At 36.1% G+C, this 19577-nt stretch overlaps 2 protein-coding genes across 4 annotated transcripts; both read left to right on the top strand.

Annotated features, from left to right (window-relative positions):
• The first annotated feature begins 297 nt into the window (after positions 1-297).
• LOC104119819 (bifunctional bis(5'-adenosyl)-triphosphatase/adenylylsulfatase FHIT) lies at positions 298-5003 on the top strand. 2 transcript variants are annotated; one of them, XM_018778917.3, is made up of 5 exons: positions 301-520; positions 629-739; positions 4067-4213; positions 4498-4596; positions 4683-5003. In XM_018778917.3, the coding sequence occupies exons 1-5, from the start codon at positions 368-370 to the stop codon at positions 4794-4796; spliced, it is 624 nt and encodes a 207-aa protein (XP_018634433.1). In that variant the 5' UTR covers positions 301-367; the 3' UTR covers positions 4797-5003. The 2 variants fall into 2 exon arrangements, with proteins under 2 accessions (XP_018634434.1, XP_018634433.1); XM_018778918.3 differs by lacking the exon at positions 4498-4596 and having other exon boundaries at positions 298-520.
• A 540-nt stretch (positions 5004-5543) lies between these two features.
• On the top strand, positions 5544-18781 carry LOC104119820 (uncharacterized). Of its 2 annotated transcripts, XM_009631412.4 has the most exons (20): positions 5544-5949; positions 6155-6267; positions 6378-6453; positions 6530-6672; positions 7257-7343; positions 9948-10031; positions 10836-11043; positions 11489-11574; positions 11762-11993; positions 12090-12213; positions 12710-12846; positions 13699-13807; positions 14584-14626; positions 14786-14954; positions 16644-16714; positions 16880-16973; positions 17454-17663; positions 17740-17946; positions 18076-18474; positions 18570-18781. In XM_009631412.4, the coding sequence occupies exons 1-20, from the start codon at positions 5932-5934 to the stop codon at positions 18693-18695; spliced, it is 2736 nt and encodes a 911-aa protein (XP_009629707.1). In that variant the 5' UTR covers positions 5544-5931; the 3' UTR covers positions 18696-18781. The 2 variants fall into 2 exon arrangements, with proteins under 2 accessions (XP_009629707.1, XP_009629708.1); XM_009631413.3 differs by lacking the exon at positions 5544-5949 and having other exon boundaries at positions 6385-6453.
• The last annotated feature ends 796 nt before the right edge of the window (positions 18782-19577 follow it).

Below are 19577 nucleotides of genomic sequence, written 5' to 3'. Positions count from 1 at the left end.
CACAACACTCACGAATAAAGAGTAAAAATATTTTTTCGTATTAATTTTAATAGAGTAGTGGCTATTTTTGCTCAGCATTAAAAATATACTAATTTAAGGGCTATTTAGTCTGCAAACAAGTTATATTAAGATTATTATGTGGGGATTATGATATGCAAATTAAATAATAACGAGATTTAGAGGATATTATTTTAGCAAATATTTAATTTCTATATTATAATTATAATTATTATAAATAGAATATATGAGGCATCATACAAAATATGTGTTTGATTTTTCTGCAAGTAAACTTAAGTTAAATAAACCCATTCACGGGGGATGGTGCTAGTGTACTACCCGCTCCAAATTCCAGAATACAAACCTAAACATGTTAAAGCTACTGTCTTTTGTTTCATCACATAACTTCACTCCATTGTCAAATTTCATTGGAGGCATTCAATTTCAGTCCGCCTTCACACCCACTAATCATTTCTTCCACTTAGCGCGAGTCTTTTCTTCAATCAGTCATTCCCATTCCAAGGTATGTCAAATCCCACCTTCCTTTCTTTTTTTCTTTCACTCATCAATCTGTTTCCCCAGGCACACATCATTGTTGCACTCATGTCTTTTTCTTCAAATTTAAACCCAGATGGAGGCTGATTCTTATATGTTTGGGCCATACAAGATTGACAAAAAAGAAGTCTTCTACTCCACTGATTTGTCCTATGCCTTGGTCAACCTCCGTCCCCTTCTTCCTGGTAATTCTTATTTATGTCTTTACCTGAAAAATTGCATATGCTAGTAAAGATCATCTTCTCTTACTTTCTTTCTCCACTGATCTTAAATTAGATTTCTGGTATTTTTTAATTTGTAATCTAGGATACCTGTTATTTTTGACTGAAACTTTAACCCTTGATACAAGGAGTGATGCATCCAGGAGCTGTACTCAATACACATAACAATTAACACCATTCATTTGGATGGTTGGAAAATTGTAGAGCAAGCTTTGACAGTAAAAAAGACAGGAGAGAAAACTACATTTTTATAGGGTTTTGCTTATTCATCCTAGACACATGCGATTCTTCATACTTCAAGCACGAAACTAACTGCTGGGCAACCTTTTGTTGCTTAAAAGCAAATAACCAGCATTATACTAGGAAAATGAACACTGTCATATATAAGTGCTTGATCCTATACTTAGCTGCTACTCTAGACTAAGGTCTGGCTTGCAGCACTTCTACTGTGTTCATCTGGTAATTTGTCAGAACCAAACTTCTTAAAATGTGGAAACTATGGAAACTCTATCCTGATTCTGCATTCTTCATACAAGATTCTTCTCCAACAAAATTTATAACAAACACTGTTCAATGTTTTCTCTGCCGAGTGCTTCTCTTTTGTGCTACTTCCTTAAGCAGTGTTATCAAAGGCGAAAAGCGCAAAAAAGCTCCAAGGTCTGTTGGGGCTTTAAGCGCAAAGCGAAAATAAAGCGTGGGCTTTTAATGAAGAAAGGCGCAAATGAAGAAAAACTACAAATATGTATGTGTAGTCCAAGACTAATATCTATAGTATGAATACCAAATATTTTTAGAAATTAAGGAAAAGTTACGAGAAAGTGAAATATCAATTGTTTAGTGTCGCCTCTTCAAGATTACGCTCATTGGGAAGGAAAAGTATGCCTTGATGACAACACTGAAGCGCCCGCTAAGCGAGGCGAAGCGCTCAATATATTTTGAGCCTCGCTTCAGGGCTTAAGCACACTGAAAGCGTGCCTTTGATAACATTGTCCTTAAGTATCAGTTTCGGAGTGCATACTTCTGTTTTTGTATATCCTTCTTATAGTCCCTTGTATTTTGTGATCATTATTCATATTTCTCATGTATCGTAAAAGAAAATCACTTTAGTATTGGTTTATTTGTATGCCATCATTTTCCGATGTCACATGAGTACCATCTATTGAGCACTCTTATTTTGCCGTGCAGGTCATATCCTTTTCCAGACTGTAATCGAATGGTTGTTGGAGATTCATTAAATATTTTCTAATGTGAATATAGTCGCTTACTTGTGATGATACAGAGGAAGCTGAAATATGGTGCTTTATGTCCTCAATTTACTTTTAGTATGATCCCTCTGTAGTCTGTACTTAAATGTGGTTTTAACTCCAGAAGTACATGTATTTGGGACTTTGGTGTATATCTTCAAATAAAGTATACCTCTGAGGATCAGTTTAGAAAGTCCAGTACTCTTTTAAATGGTAATGCAATGCTACTTGCGATCACTCAATTAATCAACCAACTAGGCTCAATCAAATCCTCAGTGTCTATTCTGTTCTATTTGATTCATTTTTTTAAATACTAAGTAATCTAACTTTTAAGGAAAATAAAAAGTTTATTTTTTTTAAAAAATTATTGGTTCTCTATTTTTAAATTAAATTTCTGTAGTGATTTTTAAAGCTTACGCTTATCCATGCATGAAAATACAAGTCTCCTATCATAATAAAAAAACTCATGACAAATATCGATCCTAATGTAAGTGTAACAACAAGTTTGGATTCTCTAAAGATGTAACATAGCAGGGAGCCTGCTTGTCATCTTTTGTGCTGGTAGCTTCTCAGTACTATTATATCAATAAAACTACCTTACCTTATAAAAAATAAAAATAAGAATCTAAGTGTTGCAGCAACTAAGCATTTTTTGCTTCTTTTGTTTTGTTCTTTGTAAGTCTGCATTGAGTCCGAGAGATCTAGATCTTTTTTCGGACAGCTTTCCTTGATATGATTTGAGGTCTTCCTTGTTCACTTTTATCACTTTCAATTGTTATATCATTGGTACATATGGACCATTGCATGTGAAGATAAACCATGTCAAGTAACCGCTTATTTTATTTTCACTGCTACTTATAGTATATCCTCTGTGTGTGGTCATTTCTAATCTTGCCATATCCTGTATATAACCATCCATCTTAACATTTGCATGTCTTGCGGGTATGTTAAGGTTTAAAGGACCAACATTCACTACATATAACATTACTAGTTTCACAGCCATTATATAGTATTTGACTTTCACTTTAGTGGGTGTCTTCCAATCTTTAAGCGCTACCCTGTCATCCCTCCATTTCAACTATCTTTGTTTTTTAGTTTTATGCATTACATTTCTATCTATCATGCCATCCTCCTGGAAGACTGAGCCTAAATATTTGAATTGTCTGCACCTGTATACCATAGTCCCTTCTGATCTCACTTCACTTACATTCTTCTTATGGAGGCTAACCCTCATAACATTCATAGTACTTTACTTTCATAGATCTAATTCTATCAATATAGCTAAGGTTTCTGTCATGGATATATGAACATATGCGATTTTATCGTTGTGATTTGTGTTGAGCAATTGATTGCAATGTCATTTTCATCACTCATTGATCTTGCAATTATCCGTCAAAAAATTGTTGGCAATTATCTTAATACACTTAACTTGGTTTGGGTCTTTACCCATCTTCTCTTTTAGTTGTGCTAGCTTATACATCACATACTCTCAGATGCAGAAAAAACATCCGATAAAAGTTAGCTATGATATCCAAAAGTATGGAGACATAATAATAAATTTGAACTTTGTTAGTTTTTAAGGACAAGTGGCATCTGACGATTATTAATTTATGTAATACAGAAGAGTTGATTCCCATGACTGGACCATGAAAGTTTGTAACCAGACAAGATAGCGTTATTGGCTGTGGTCTGAATGATTCCTCTCACAAACTCATCTTCCAATGCAGTTAATAAATTTTTAATTGACCGTCATTATGAGGTTTATAATTCTTGAAATATATATTAATAAACAGTTAACAAAGATGTTATGTCTGTTGGGGATGATTCTTATTCCAATCTTTTGTGATAACTGCAACATAAGTTTTCTCCCACCAATTAATAGGTTCAATTTTGTGCTTTATTGGCCTTTGGGCTTGGCACACTCTACATCTATTAGTTTCTTGAAAATCTGCTTGTATTCTTTTGTTTTTCTTTTCCTTGGAGTATTATGGATTATGGAGTGGCATTCAAAATCTGAAGCATCATATTTGGTCTACTTAACGAGATGTACATGTGCTTGTTTGCCCAAGACGCGAAGCAAAGCGCTTTGCTGATCTTACTGCTGATGAAACTAGCGACTTGTGGCTTACAGCACAAAAAGTGGGCAAGCAACTTGAGTCCTACCACAAGGCATCCTCTCTTACATTTGCAATCCAAGTAAGAAGGCAGAGTTGTTATAGGTTTAGTTGTTATCATTAATGATATTATTGTAAAACCTGATATGCTCGGATTTTTGAAAAAGACAGCTGAATGCAGAATTTGATATTTATAAAGTATTCTTGGCATTTCTGTACAATGTAAAAAGGATAGCCAGATTTTCTTTGTGATGGAGTTATGTATACTTTCATTTATGTTCTTGTTTTATTATTATTTGTTTCCTTTGGCTTATTTTACTGGTTGAGAAGCTGGTCCTAAGTTCTTTGCTTCTGTTAATATCTCAGGATGGACCCCAGGCGGGGCAGACAGTTCCTCATGTTCATATTCACATCATCCCACGTAAAAGTGGTGACTTTGAAAAGAATGATGAGATTTATGATGCTGTAGGATTCAAATATCTGCTACTGATTACTAATACTTAGTTGGCTGGATGTAAAGCCGGTACTAATCTTTTGCATTATTCATGCAGCTGGATGTGAAGGAGAAGGAGATGAAGCAATCGCTTGATTTGGACAAAGAAAGGAAAGACAGAAGCATTGAGGAGATGGCTGAAGAGGCAGCTGAATACAGAAAACTTCTCTAGTGAAGAGGCATAATATATCATCTTATTATTGTCTTTAGAATCCAGCTGTTGCCTAAGTGCTTTATTGATCACTAACTATTCCATGGATGTAACATTTGGATATTATAAACTAGTATATGATTACATTCTGGTGTTAGCAGTAAGATATTCCCATCTGAGTAGGGAATTTTACTGATATAACTGAAGCTGTTGTGGTTTTCTCCTGTACTCAAATTTGTTTGCTATAGCTGAACGCTATACCACAAATCTAACAGTGATAGCCCTTTTGTGATACCACTGCAGAATTGGGGTTTAGGGTTACAAGCCCTTCAATTATCCTGAGGATTCCATGATCTCATATTTTTACCAGAATTAAAAATTTAAGATATCTTGATCCTTATACTTTCAATCGCGTTATTCTAATTGGAATAGAAGGAGTGCCATTTTATTTTTGTAACAATGTTTTTTTAAGATGTCTACAATAATAATACACCAAAGTTACACGAGAGCCATTTTTATGCTCTTATATAACTATTTTTTCTTTTTAGTTTCAATTATTAACAGAGTAACTGGTGGTACCTCGTGTTTTTCACATATTTCACAAAAGAAGCAATGTTCACGTTTAGTTTGATAGAGAACAAGTAGAGTGTGTTTAGTGTCATTTGAAGTTTTTCTATTTATTTACTTAGTAAAAAAATCTGGTTATAGCTCTATGAATAAATAACAAATTAATTATTTCCCCTCCGATAAAACTACTTACTACTCTTGCAGATGTATTATTCCCAGCTAAGACTTTAGTCACCATTCGAAGAGATTTCTTCGTATCACGACAGTTCAATAATCAAGACTGAGTTCACAATTTTGAACCATAAATAATGGAGTATTATGAGTTTTCATTCCTACGTAGGAAAGGGGGATAGATTGTAATTTTGGACTATTCCAAGACTAATTAATTGCTCCGTATGTGGCACTCTATAATTGCTCAAAGAAATGGCGCGAAAAGAGAAGGCCCAAGCTCAGACTTCGGAGTTCGGGGTACATATAGCAAATATTCCCAGTTAACCCGTAAAGTGAAAAATCCCAGTGAGGAAGTTCACGACGATTCGTTTTCTTCCTCTTCTTCTTAGGGCCTCCGACGATATCGGCAAACAAAGAAATGCATTCGATTCTTAAGGTTTTTCTTCAATTTCTCATTTTTCATCTATTTTCCCCTTTTCCCTTCATTAATCTATCTTTGATTTCCTGATTTCAGCTTTAAATTCTGTCTGAAGTTTTTTAGTTCTACCCACAAAAATGTGTTACTTTTTAGTTTTGTTATTAGTATTTGTGCGTTTCTACGTACGTGACTTGATGGAATTTCCATTTTCCAATGTGTGTAGAAATATTTTGGGTACACAGAGTTTCGACCTTATCAGAAGGAGATTATAGAGAAAATTTTAGATGGAAAGGACTGTTTGGTGGTAATGGCCACCGGTAGTGGCAAGTCACTGTGGTATGCTTTAACCTTTTGTCAATATTTAAACATCCCACAAACACACACACACGCATACACACACGCTCACACACATGGGCTGACCTTTTTACTTGAATTGTTGATTTAAGCTATCAGGTTCCCCCATTGATCTCCGAAAAGACTGCTTTAGTTATAAGTCCTCTCATTTCTTTGATGCAAGATCAGGTAAAAAACCTAGTGTCGTATGCTTTTTTCTCGTAGCATAAAAAAGATGTCGTGAAGATACTCTGTCCTGGTGTAGGTGATGGCATTGAAACAAAGGGGGATTAAAGCTGACTATCTTTCAAGTGCTCAGACTGATCGTGGGGTGCAGACAAATGCTGAGTTGGGTCACTATGACGTTCTGTATATGACTCCGGAAAAGGCTTGTGCGCTTCCTAACAGGTGTGTAATCTAGAAACACGTATGTCTAAGTGAAAAAGCTCCATGAATACCTAAAGGAAGTTCTTATTTACTCTTATAACTTCTGTAGCATTGCTGAGTCCAGTGATTTAGCTAATATCTTGCTGAAGAAGTTCATCAAAACCAAATGGTTTTTCGATATAAAAAACTTGAAAGTTTTTTATATATATCTCAAGATTATTTCTGCTCCTAGCATGAGTTCTTATATCAAGTTGCGGGCAAGAGGATTGTTGTGTATAACTGGTTAGGCTCCACTGTTGTTGATGGATTCCTTCAATTTCACGTTCACCTGCTGCATGTATTCTCACTTCAGTCTTTAGATGGCCCAATTTGGCTCATGTGAAAAACACTGGAACTTTCAGTAAACAGTTAGTCTAGGTTTTACACTGACTACTGTTTACTACTTTTGTTGATGTTTTTGTTGTTTTCTGTCATTCACTTAGCGAGGTTTTTATCCTGGCAGTAATGATGATTTTCAAGTTAAGAATCTTAAGATGTTTTTTCCAATGGGTTTAGCTTCTTTTACATATGAATGAGTTCCACCCTTACTTTGGAACGTGCTGCAGTTTCTGGTCAAGATTGTTGAAAGCTGGGATGTGTCTGTTGGCTGTTGATGAAGCACACTGCATTTCAGAATGGGGTCACGATTTCAGGTCAGATTGCACCACATTATCCTTGCATTTTGACATTTGAATTGTTCACGGATTCTTTGGTCCATCTTCCATGGTTATTAGCAACTGTATTATTTGAGTATCTTGTGCGTGTATGGCTATGCTGCTTCAAGGAAAAAAAGACCAAGTTTAGAGGTACTGATAGCAGTGGCTGAAGATCAATAAATTTCAAGATTATATTTTCTGAGTTGTGCAATTCTTCCGAGCTGAAAAATGTGAAACAGTGGTAGTTGAATCGCTTGGGATCCAGTTTTGCTTCTTGGTTAGATGTTCATTTAAGTGTCTCCATATGGAGAAACACTCTAGAGTGTAATGATTTTATGAGAAGCAGGAGTAAGACATAATACTGGAAGTATAGTCCCCATTTCCCAAGAGGGATGTAGGTGAAGTGAGAATGCGATTGCAGTGCCTAAATGTAGACAGTTCAAATATTCAGACTCAGTTTGACTGGATAATTGAATGATAGATGAAGAATGAAGTTGTAATATAGAATTAAAATCTTATTACTTAAATTGCAGCAGTGTTACTGTTGATGGAGTGCTATGCGTTAGAAAGAGATACCTAACAAAGTGAAATCTTACTTCTTGGTGAAATGGGAAATTACTATGATGGGTAAAGACTAGGAAGACTGGGCATAAAGAATATGAGACTCCAAAATAGAAGCTTACTAAAGAAGTGGCTATGGAGGTTTAATAAAGAGGATGCCTTATGGATATGTTTGATTAAAGAGAAATATGGAAAGCAAGGAGAATGGTGGACCCAAGCACCCGCAGGAACTTATAGGTTGGGCTGCTGGAAAAATATTATGGTCATGTGGCCTAATTTTGAGAAAATAGTGGGTTTTAAAATTGGAAATGACAGAAGAATTTCCTTTTTCTTTATCAGTATGTGTAACTTCTATATAAATTACCAGTGAGAAGAAATTTCCTTGTGAATAGGTGATAGAAGATTATCCTTCTTTCATGACGACTTGATCGGGCATACCCCCATGAAGGAGCAATTTCATCAGCTTTACAATCTGGTGAGTAAATACAAATTAATCTCAATGCAATGTAAAAGGATACAATGTGAGGTTCAGAAGAAACTTGAACAACTTGGAACTAGAAAGTAGCAGTGTTTTCTTAAGACTCTAGAAGAGTGCAAAGAGCTACTCTGATGCAGAAGACTCTTGTGTGGAAGGAACAAGGAAAGGGGATGTTTACTGTTTAAGACTTGCTTCCTATGTCTTACAAAAAGGGATGGACAGTACAATGCAGCAAGGTGGAAGAAGTTCTGGAAATCTGAAGCACCTCTGGAAGTGACTTGTCTCTTGGATGGTGTCTCATCAAGTGCACTTTTCCCAAGAGAACCTCCAGAAGAGAGGAGTCCAGCTGTGCAATCGATGCTACCTATGAGAAGAGTGTGAAAGCATTAACCATGTAATTTGCACTGCTGTAAAGCAAGCCAGTTATGGTCCTTTTTCCTAAGCACACCGGGGATGACTTGGACTATGCCTGGAACAACAATGGAACTGATAGATTGCTAAGGCTAAAGAGGTCAGAGTAAAGCTCGGGGAAGATAATATGGAACACCATCTCTGTATGCATTTGGGGGACAATGTGGAAAAAGATAAACCAGAGGTATTCTGAAGGAAGTGCTTACTCCATGCTTAAGATCAGGACTAATTGTAGAGGATTGGATCTCCTTTGTTGAGAACTATATTTTGGTGTAGGTTCTCTTTTTTTTGTATACAGCTTGTATACGGGGTTAGTCCCCAATTGTTAATAAAATTATTTACCTTATCAAAAAAAGAATTGTATATTTTTGTTGTATTTTTGGTGTGTATAGGAATATGTACAGGAGGCTGAATACTGATAGATTTTATTGGTTCCTTTCACTGTTAGAAGGAATTTCACTTTGTTTGTTTTGCATCTTAGTGCTGTTGCTTAATGAAATTTCTCTTTACTGTTTGAAAAATAATACCTAACAAAGTGAAAGGCAAGTCGTATAAAGTGGTATTGAGACCAACAATGTTATGTGGCAGTCTTCATCAAACAATGTTATGTGGCAGCAAATGATGAACCTTCTTAGACCCAAATACCCACATGATGAATATCGCAAAAATGCAAGTGTTAAGACGGATATGTGGTTGTGTAAGATAGGAAAACTTGAAAAGGTACAAGCAGCACACATGGTGGTTAAGGTTATAATTTTGCACTAATCAGTGGACCTCAATTCCTTGAAGTGCATTCTCTACAAATGTATGCACTATTCTTTAAGTGGATTGAGAATTGAATGTACCTTCATCTTTGGTTCTTGTAGCTCTAGCTTGAAAGTTTCAGATGAATATTGAATTCTACAAGCATGAAGAAAGATGTTAGTAATAGTGTATTTATAGCATCATTCCATCAAGATATTTTTGTTCTTCCTTGTGGAGTCTACTTCTGCCTTGAAGGGTATGGTTCTTCATTATTTCTTTGCTCTTTCAATCCAATATTGCTTGGACATTTTAGTTCTCTCTTGTAGTATTAATCTGCTTCTGCCTTGTAAATGATATTTCTTTGCCCTTTTTCCTATTGTCTCATGAAACTTCCTTTTCTCCTGCAGGGTGGAGTATAAACAGTTAGACAAGCTGCGTAATGTTCTTTTGAATGTTCCATTTGTTGGCTTAACAGCAACTGCTACAGAAAAGTATATACTTTTTCAAGTTGTGTAATTTGTTTTTTTACTTTTGCTTTCCCAACTTCTGCAGTTTCTTCTTTTCTATTAATTTTTCGGGGACATATTCTGCTTCAGAAACATGGTGGACAGGATCTAACTGGATATAGTTTCTTTCTCTACATCTTATTCCATCTCATAATTTTGTTTCTTGCTGCTTGTTAGTATCTGGACCACTCAGTAAACTTTCTACCAAACACTGTTTAATATTTTAATTCCTACTTTTTGGTTGGGATTCCAGTGTTTGATGTTATAAACAACTGCATTTTAGAGGGACATTTATTAGGGTGAGTTGGTCGTTTCCCAGTGATAAAAGGAAAATTGATATTCAAGCTCAACTGTTAGCTTGCTTTATTCTGAGATATCAGCCTTAATTATATCCTTTACCACGGTACTCTTGTATCTAACAGTCAATTGAATTATGTTAACTTTTGCTGTCTCTTGACTAATTGTTCTTATTTTACAAGCATGCTTGTGTATTATGCAGCTTCTGTTGTAAGTTAAGCTCGATCAGGTTTATGCTATCTATGTTTTTTGTTAAACTATTTGCAACTTCTAATCCTTGTCAAGAATTTATTCACGTCTCTCATAGCATGGGCCATGGGGTGCTTAAGTCTTGATATTACTGGGTAATAATAAAATTGAATGTGCACCATAGCTTTGTTAGACTTGTATATATAAGCTGACAGTCCACTTTGTTTGTCTTAGTTTTTTCTTCTCTTTATTTAGATCTTAGAAGCTTTGGACGAATAATTTTATTCTTTTCTTACTTTTCAGAGTTCGGAGTGACATTATGAACTCCTTGCAGATGAAAGACCCTCATGTTGCTATTGGCTCATTTGATCGCAAAAATCTTTTCTATGGAGTCAAATCTTTTAGTCGTAGTTCTCAATTTGTTGATCAGCTGGTGGAGGAGATCTCTAAATATGTGGATAACGCAAATTCAACAATAATATATTGTACAACTGTCAAAGACACTGAAGAGGTCACATCTCACCTCTGTCCTGTCCACTAGGACGTTACCGGTGGATCTGATTTAATACACCTATTAATGAGTAGAAAGTATTTCAAATATTAGTGCCTTGTGCTTTTTATTTCAATGTCTTCCTTCTCCAAGGTTTTGTGGTTAGATGCATGAAGTTTGGCTTGCTTGGAACTTATAGTTTGTTTCAGTTGAGAAAATGCTGAACTTTATTTCTCCTCCTGTCTAGTAGTTTCCCTTTTTCCTTTATTCTGTCTCTCCACGTGCTAGTCTGCTAGGTTCTGATGATTTCAACAGACTGTTGGTCCTTGTTGCGTGATAGTATCAAGTCAAATGGATGCGTTGCCATTCTCATGATATCGTAACAGTGCATCATGCTTTACTAGTGATTCAATGTCACTAGGACCTAGTGACTTGACGTATGATACCATTATCATGGTTTTTGTAGATCTTCAAATCACTTCATGAGGCAGGAATCAAAGCCGGAATCTACCATGGGCAAATGGCTAATAAAGCACGTGAGGAGGCTCATAGGTTTCATCCTTCTTCATTTAGCTCTTCTGCTTTTGAAGCTAGCACAGGCAATTAATTGGCCTTTCTAAGTCTGTCACATCAACCAATTTATCTGCCTTTCTTTTGCTGTGCTTATTAGTTGTTCTTGTGTCATTAGTGTTTGGTTATGGCCTCATGAGTGAAGTATGGGATACATTTCTTATTGCAGGTCATTTATCAGAGATGAATTCTATGTCATGGTTGCAACTGTTGCTTTTGGCATGGGTATAGATAAACCAAACATAAGGTATGTGATACACTACGGCTGCCCAAAGAGTCTGGAGTCTTACTACCAGGAAAGTGGACGATGCGGCAGAGATGGTATTCCTTCAGTTTGCTGGCTTTACTACACAAGAAGTGACTTCGCAAAAGCTGATTTCTACTCTGCAGAAGCTCGTTCAGTATGTTGCTCTTCATCCTGGTTCCAAAATGGACCATATATTGCATTTGTCTCTTTAGTTCTGTTGAACATCCTGGTATTTGTGACTACTGGCCAGGCAGCTCAAAGAAAAGCTATTATGGAAGCATTTTCTGCTGCACAACATTACTGCATGCTGTCAACTTGTAGACGAAAATATTTGTTGGATTACTTTGCGGATGAGTATGCCCATGATGATTGTGGTATGATCTCTATCAAAATCTCTCTTTTCCTGAGAATATCTTGGTATTTTTTCAAGATGTTTATGTTTGACTTGATTTTGTGCCATTATTATTGGTTACCAACACAAAATCAAGAATAGTCATCTGTTACTGGCATAGAAGGAAGTCTTGTTTACGTAATTGGGATCTTACAATAGAGTTTTAACATTGTGTCAACTTAGAGCGCAAAGCATCTAGGACATGGATTTTGTTTTGTCTGATTTCACATTTTAGAGGTCAGAGCATTGTTGCACAAAATTAGTGTCTGATTCTACAACATTGACTAATCTCCGACACACTTTAAAGAAGAAAAAGAACTGAATGGGACAAAATATTTTTGTTTTAAAATGTTCTATGGGTCTTATGCTATGGGCTTCTTAAATAGACTGGTTGATAACATTTCTGGGTTTCTATACTTGGGGAAGAGGTACGAGCAATTACTTAAAGAGAGTGAAATGAATCTGTATGCTGTTTCCAGGTAACTGTGATATTTGCACTAGCTCAATGAAGGAAAAGGACTTGTCCCGAGAAGCATTTCTTCTTATGGCCTGTATTCAGTCATGTGGAGGCCGTTGGGGCTTGAATCTGCCCATAAGCATTCTTCGTGGATCTCGAGTAAGCTCTCATTAAAATCGTAAATAAAAGAATATGTTTTAATTATTGTTTAACACTAACTGAATTCTTGAATACTCCTGTCTCCCCAATGGTGAGACCTTTTTTTGAGTGGAGAAGAAATGAATGAATGATGAATCTTATATTTGGTTATGGTATCAACAAAGTTTGTAATCGTATCAGCATTTCTGAAGTTAATATTAAAAAGCATTTGGAAGATACAAAATAGTGATTTTTTCATAAAAAAAAGAATAATGATGCCCAATTAATGTCAAATAATATAATCAAGTGTTAACAATGTTGATTTGAATTCTTGTAAACAGGAGAATTAATTGAGAGCCCACTAGTAGAGATTCTAGCTTGCATCCTTGAGGTGCAATGTTCGATACTCACTCTGCTATCTCCCACCTTCCAAACAAATTAAACAAAAACGATTCTCTAAGGCAACAAATTTAAAAGGGGTCCATCTATTTGAGACGGTTAAAATATAATGTAGGTCAGACAAAACGGGATGCAATATCATATTCTTTATGTGGAGATGTACTTCCAAGTTTTTGAAGCTTCTTTCAGATAATACAAACTCACTTTAAATATTTCCAGTTGATATCTGTTATGGGCTAAATTAAGATGAGTTTGACCTTTTGTTTTAAGGTGTGTAAAAAAGCTTGGTATCCCTTTATTAAGAATCAGGTGCTGAACTTCAGATATAAGGGTGTCAACATCGTTCATTTTGTCAACAGAAATCCTTATTGCGTATAGTTGAATGTTTAAAAGTTGTCTGTAGAATTACTGGTTCATCTTTAGTTGAGCGCCTAAGACACCAAGCTCCTTGTACTAACCCTTTCTGAATGACAGACCAAGAAAATTGTTGACGCTCAGTTTGATAAGCTTCCATTTCATGGTCTTGGGAAGGAGTTATCTGCAAATTGGTGGAAGGGACTGGCTTACCAATTGATTTCACGTGGTATGTATGAGCAACTGTTATCAGTCATGCTTTTAAATGCAGTTGATATACCTCAGAGTCTCTTTCTTCCGGATCTCTGAACTGTTAGAAGAAAGAAGATAAAGCATCTGGAATCAACGAAATCTATAGCATTTACCTGATCCATGGGATTATAGTGTCAGAAAAAGAGAAATTGGCAAGCTCCTAGGTTTGGTCTAGTGATAAGAGCGCAACTTGTGATGAGTGGGTTAGGCACATGTCACGAGTACGAAACCTGCTGCAGACAAGAGTCTGATTTTTTCATTGGAGAATTGTAAAGGCGGACCCATTATCTGCCGAGTCCAAACCATGCGCCAATTGCTCCTCGGAGATTTCTCGGTTATCAAGGAAAAAAAGAAGGGAGATTTGCAAGAAAGCGTGAGACATGATTTACACCTGAATCTTTTTATGGGTGCTCTTTTGATAACCTAGAAATACCTTGAGGGCCGGTGGAGCACGGTTTCGAACTTAGTGGATAATATGCCCATCTACCCTTCTTCACTTAAATACCAGGCTTTTGTCTGTGGTAGACCGAATCCTTGACGTGCCCCTAACCCACACATCACAAGCTGCGCCCCATACCACTAGACTTCAGTGTATCTATACTGGATGGATGGTCATAGGTTTCAGCGTATATATTCTTTCGAACAGTTGCTCCTTTTCCTTGTGAGATAGTGCTAAGTATTAAGTGTAAGGCCTTTTTCTTTCATCAACTTTGAATTGTAAGGGATTTTAACAAAAAATGTGCCTTGTTGCAGATTATTTGGTAGAAACCTTCAAAGATATGTACAAAACTGTGAGGTAGATACTTCCCTTATATGTCTGTTGGCTTCTACTAGGATTTTTTTAACATTTTCATATTATACTTCCGTCAACTGTGGATCCTCTCTTTAAATCCTTTTAGACATCTTGCTGTGTATCTACAAATGAATGACAGAATATTAAAAATTCATGCATCAGTGTCAGTGAAAAGGGTTTGCAGTTTCTAAGATCAAGTAGCCCTGATCATCAACCTCCACTGTTTTTGCCGGAGACTCCTGAAATGGATCTTGATGAGAAAAATAGAGATACACCCAATGAAGTGAGTGAAATCGATGGCTTGGCTTCAAAGGAACTTGGAGTTTCACAAGTATGTGCTCTTTCTTTTTTCCTTTTCTTCAGTCACCAATTGTGTGATTCATATAATCCCAATTGTTGCATCATCACTATTCTTTTCTTCGTATTAGTGTCTTCCAAGTCCTGAAAGGAATTATATACTGGTTCTTCTATCCAATATGGAATCAGGGGCAGAACCTCCTTGATGCAAGAGGGTTAGGGTTCACCCAAACATGCTTCGTCAAAATGTGTCTCTATATAGGTGTAAATTACATTCTATTATGTTTTGTAGCATAAATTGAACCTGTTAATACATTAACGAGCGTCAGCTCCACTAATTAAGCTGATTTATTCTCTAGGAGAGATAGGAGTGAGTCACTCCATTCCCCATTTGTTCTTTTAGGCCATTTTAGAAATAGATGATGGATATAACTGTCCTAGAGGCACATGCATTTTGCAATAGGAATTGGAGACACAGTAATTGGGGAAGACTCCTCTTTACTTTACCCCATTTAATGTAAGTATGTTTGGATTAAAAGCTTTTAAAGAGCTTTTAACAATAGGGATGGTGGGCTTTTGTAATGCTATAGTTAAAGGCATGACTGTTTTTACTCTATCTAAAGGCATGGTAGTTTAATGAGTAATCCAACAGAGATATTATTCTTATTCTTTTGAGCATGTTTTTGTTTATGAATAAGTAATTAAACAAAGATCTTAGTCTCATTCTTTTAAGACTGTACTTTATGTATTATAAGTTTGGTGCTCACAAACAATAAAAGCTTATAAGTTCATTAAATTTGTTGGAGTTTAATAAACAATTAGAATTATAAGAGTATAATAAATTGTTAGATTTTGATAAATGATTAGATAAATTAAACAGGTTTTTTGGGTTTAAGTAAAATTAATGACGAATCAATGAAATGTTAAATCTGTTCAAAGTAAAATTGGTTTAAATTAACTAGATAAATTGTTAAAGTAGTAAAACTTTTGTTAAAGTTAACGGAATTGTTGAATTATTTTTGTATTAAATTAAGTTTGACCTCTCAAAGAGCACCCAATTAACAAAAATTGCCAATAAATCAGAGTGTTCGCATTCATTGAAGAGACAATCAACGACTCGATCTAAAATTTAACAGTTTTTATTTTGTAATTCGTGTTTCTTTTTTAAATTTAGAAAAAGTTGACACAAAATGAGGTTGTTTTGTCCAATCATTTAAGAAAAAAGTGTGGCCTTAGGAGTTGCAGGCAGATCTGCCTTTCAAGTCCGACATCGCCTCCATTGCCGGTTACAATTGCAGTTCTGTTTAGCACTTGGCTGAAACTGCTTACTTAAAATCCTACATTTGCCAACTTTATGCAGTAAAGAACTTAATTAACCCCTCCAGATCTTAGTTCTCTGCCTCAGAGTTCTCTTGCTTATGCAAAATGGCAGAACTCAATTATCAAACATCCTCAGCTGGCCGTAGCTGCTGGGATGTTCTAATATGCTTCATGTACATCTTAGCTACTTACTGAACTTCATATAATGCTTGAAACTCCTTACACATCAGAATTGAACTCGAACTTGAAACAATGTATAATCCACATAAAAGTGCATATCCATAATTTCACAGGCTATCCAAATGTTTGGCTCAGACATTTCAACTTCCAAAACTTGACTTCTGTATGGTTAAATCGAGTGGTGCCCACACTAATATATCTCTTTTCCTTGTGAATTGTTCAGGCTGAAACGCAATTGTACAAAATGCTTGTAGAAGAGAGAATTAAGCTTGCCAGAGCTACTGGAACTGCTCCGTAAGTACATAATATAGTACACAGCTCATTCTTGTGGAATTTTGCCTTGACAAGTACCCACATGATATTTGAATTACAAAGGCTGCTACATGTATATTATGAAAGTATTTGTCTTGGATAGATAAGAGTGAGATACAAATTTATTTGTCCAGTTGTCACTTCCAGGTATGCAGTCTGTGGAGACCAAACATTGAAAAGGATAAGCTTGACCAGGCCTTCTACAAAAGCAAGACTAGCTAATATAGATGGTGTAAACCAGGTATACTTAGTAGTTGAATACTGGTATCTAAATACTTGTAACTGTTGCTTTACTGGTTGACGCATACCAGAAACTCCAAGGAATTATGCATTCAGTATAATGGGAAGTTTTGCAAAATGTGTGAGATAACCCTGGTAATTTAAGGGCCTTGTTTAACTTTGTGATGTTCGTATTACGTCACTTGTCAAACTCTGTGTAAGCTCCTTTCTATAATTTTCGTGCTCAGATGCCTACTTTTTGTGTTTGTTCTCTTTCCCGGTTGCACCATATCAGGAGGTTGATCCATGATTCACCTTTCTGCTTTATTTTTGGTGCCATCTTTATTGCTGGAACCACGCATCCTGCAAAGGATTATCTTATGTTAGACTCTACTTTGATTCCTGAATGTTATAACTGATTTTGCATCTGTTTCTTTTGGTGCACGCTATTGTTATCTGACTGTTTGGTGTTGCTGGAGTTGATTTCTCAATTCTGTTGCAGCATTTCATAAAACTGTATGGGGATAATTTTCTTCAAAGCATTAAGCGTCTATCAGAAGCTTGCAATCTTTCTTTGGATGGGGATTCAAGCAGTCAAACCTCTGTTCCCAGTAAGATTGTCACGGTTCCAAGCAGTAAAAAATTAACACCAGCAAAATTTGAAGCATGGAAGATGTGGCATGAGGATGGTCTTACGTTCAAAGAAATTGCTGTGAGTCATTATTAGGATTTATTGAATGCAACTCCAGCTTGTCTGTTACAATTCTTACATATTCTTTTCCATGTAGAATTTTCCTGGTAGAGCAGCAGCGATAAAGGAACAAACTGTGCTAGAGTATATACTCGAAGCTGCACGAGAGGGATACAAAATGAATTGGACCAGGTTTTGTGAGGAGACTGGGCTGACAAGAGAGACATTCTTGAGCATCCAGAATGCTGTCTCAAAAGTTGGTAAGGAAAAATTGAAGCCCATCAAAACTGAGTTACCAGAAGAGGTGAGGTCTACGTTGAAATCACTCATATTATAGATTATTTGTAATTGTAGTGCATTCTTTATAGCTGAGGTATGTGGGGTTGCATGCCAACCATATTGTGGAAGCTAAATAATTGTTCTTGACAAGCAGGTAAGTTATGGTCAGATAAAGGCATACTTGACGATGCAAGAGGCAGGAGTATCAGCTGAAGTATTTTCATCCAATTATGAGCAAAGTTGCAATGGAGATGAATGTTTGAATGAAATATCAGAAATACTACAGAACATTCCATCTGACGTGCAGGGAGATGATGGCTTAGTTGAAGCACCTGTTGTCACTGGTACAAGGGGTGCTTCTCCTGGGAAGACTGAAGGAGCAGAATCTCATCTCCTGACTGAGACGAACAGGAAAGAAGCTGCATCCAGTGAAGGTGATTTGCTCATTCCTACAAAACGCCAAAGGGTCGAAGCAGCAGAAGTCAAAAGTTTTAGGACTCTGGATGCCACAGAAGAATCCATATTGAGCTGGCTCAAGAACTTTGATGATGGGGTAAGTACTGGTCCTTCGTAGTGACATTGAAATCTTAAGTTTTCATATTCCTTGTTGATGGAAGGACAATGTAGGATAACAAGATAAATATGCAGGTCGCCCTTTCTGATCTTTTGGAGCACTTCAACGGGGTCACTGAAAAATCTTTATTCGATCTGCTTAGTTACCTTGAAGGTGAGTTTTTGATATATAGGAAGAACAACCTATACAAGCTTATGTAATCAATCTTGGGGGAAGAATTGCTGTAATTGGTGAACTTAGTTAATGGCTCCTTCTTATAAATCTATTTCTACTCTGTTATTTGCCACCCATTTCTCCAAATAGTAAGGATCCTCAGAAAAGCTTGAATTCTGTTAAATTGGGAGCAAAGCGTCACTGGAATGGTTCCTAGATCACCAACAAAAAATGGCGAGAAGCTAGCAGCAGCCAACTTCTGTGTAAAGTTGTTGGATGATGGAATTCAATAGCATGATAGCTCCCGAACCGATAATAACAAAACACATACAAGCATAAAACAAAACATACGCGAAATTGACTAGTTATCTAATACGAACGTGTGACTATTACATTAATGTCTCCATTTTACTAGTGATTCGAACTTCATCTTTGCAGTAAATCTTTAACTCTTTGGTTCTATGAGTTATTCTGGGATTTACAAATACTGAATCATCTTCCTATAAGGCTGCGGTATTGATTGGGTTTAAAACTTCCACCTCAATTGTGGAGCAGGGAGCAAACCAAATGAACTAGCCCTCAACCCCATGGTTCTTGTTTTTCGTTTATACAAGCTAAGGCTAAATGTTCGGCTACTTACAAAATAAGGAATAATTCATTTAGGCTTAATAGGAGTAATCCGGATAAAAATCATCAAGGTATGTCAATTTAGGCCATGATTCAATAAGGAATATCCACTTTCATTTTCCAACTCAAAAATCTACTAAGAATTTCACCTCAAAGTATAATCAAGATAAGTTCTAGATGTTCAAATAAATAGGAGAATTAGGCAATATAAGCCGACTATAATGCACTTCGAGTTAACAAATATTGTGATTTTAAATTTTCAATCACCAATAAGCAAGTATGAGTTTAGAAAAATACTTGTA

Source organism: Nicotiana tomentosiformis, chromosome 7 (genome assembly GCF_000390325.3).
Source record: "Nicotiana tomentosiformis chromosome 7, ASM39032v3, whole genome shotgun sequence".
Taxonomy (NCBI): domain Eukaryota; kingdom Viridiplantae; phylum Streptophyta; class Magnoliopsida; order Solanales; family Solanaceae; genus Nicotiana; species Nicotiana tomentosiformis.
Note: the sequence above shows the minus strand (reverse complement) of the source record. Positions and strands in the feature narration are given on the sequence as shown.

Coding starts and splice junctions, on each gene's coding strand:
- LOC104119820 (XM_009631412.4), top strand. Junction 11,575..11,761: donor GCACGTGAGGAGGCTCATAG/GTTTCATCCTTC, acceptor TTCTTATTGCAG/GTCATTTATCAGAGATGAAT. Junction 14,627..14,785: donor GATATGTACAAAACTGTGAG/GTAGATACTTCC, acceptor TTCATGCATCAG/TGTCAGTGAAAAGGGTTTGC.
- LOC104119819 (XM_018778917.3), top strand. CDS start 368: ATGTTAAAGCTACTGTCTTTTGTTTCATCACATAACTTCACTCCATTG. Junction 521..628: donor TCAGTCATTCCCATTCCAAG/GTATGTCAAATC, acceptor ATTTAAACCCAG/ATGGAGGCTGATTCTTATAT. Junction 4,214..4,497: donor CTCTTACATTTGCAATCCAA/GTAAGAAGGCAG, acceptor TTAATATCTCAG/GATGGACCCCAGGCGGGGCA.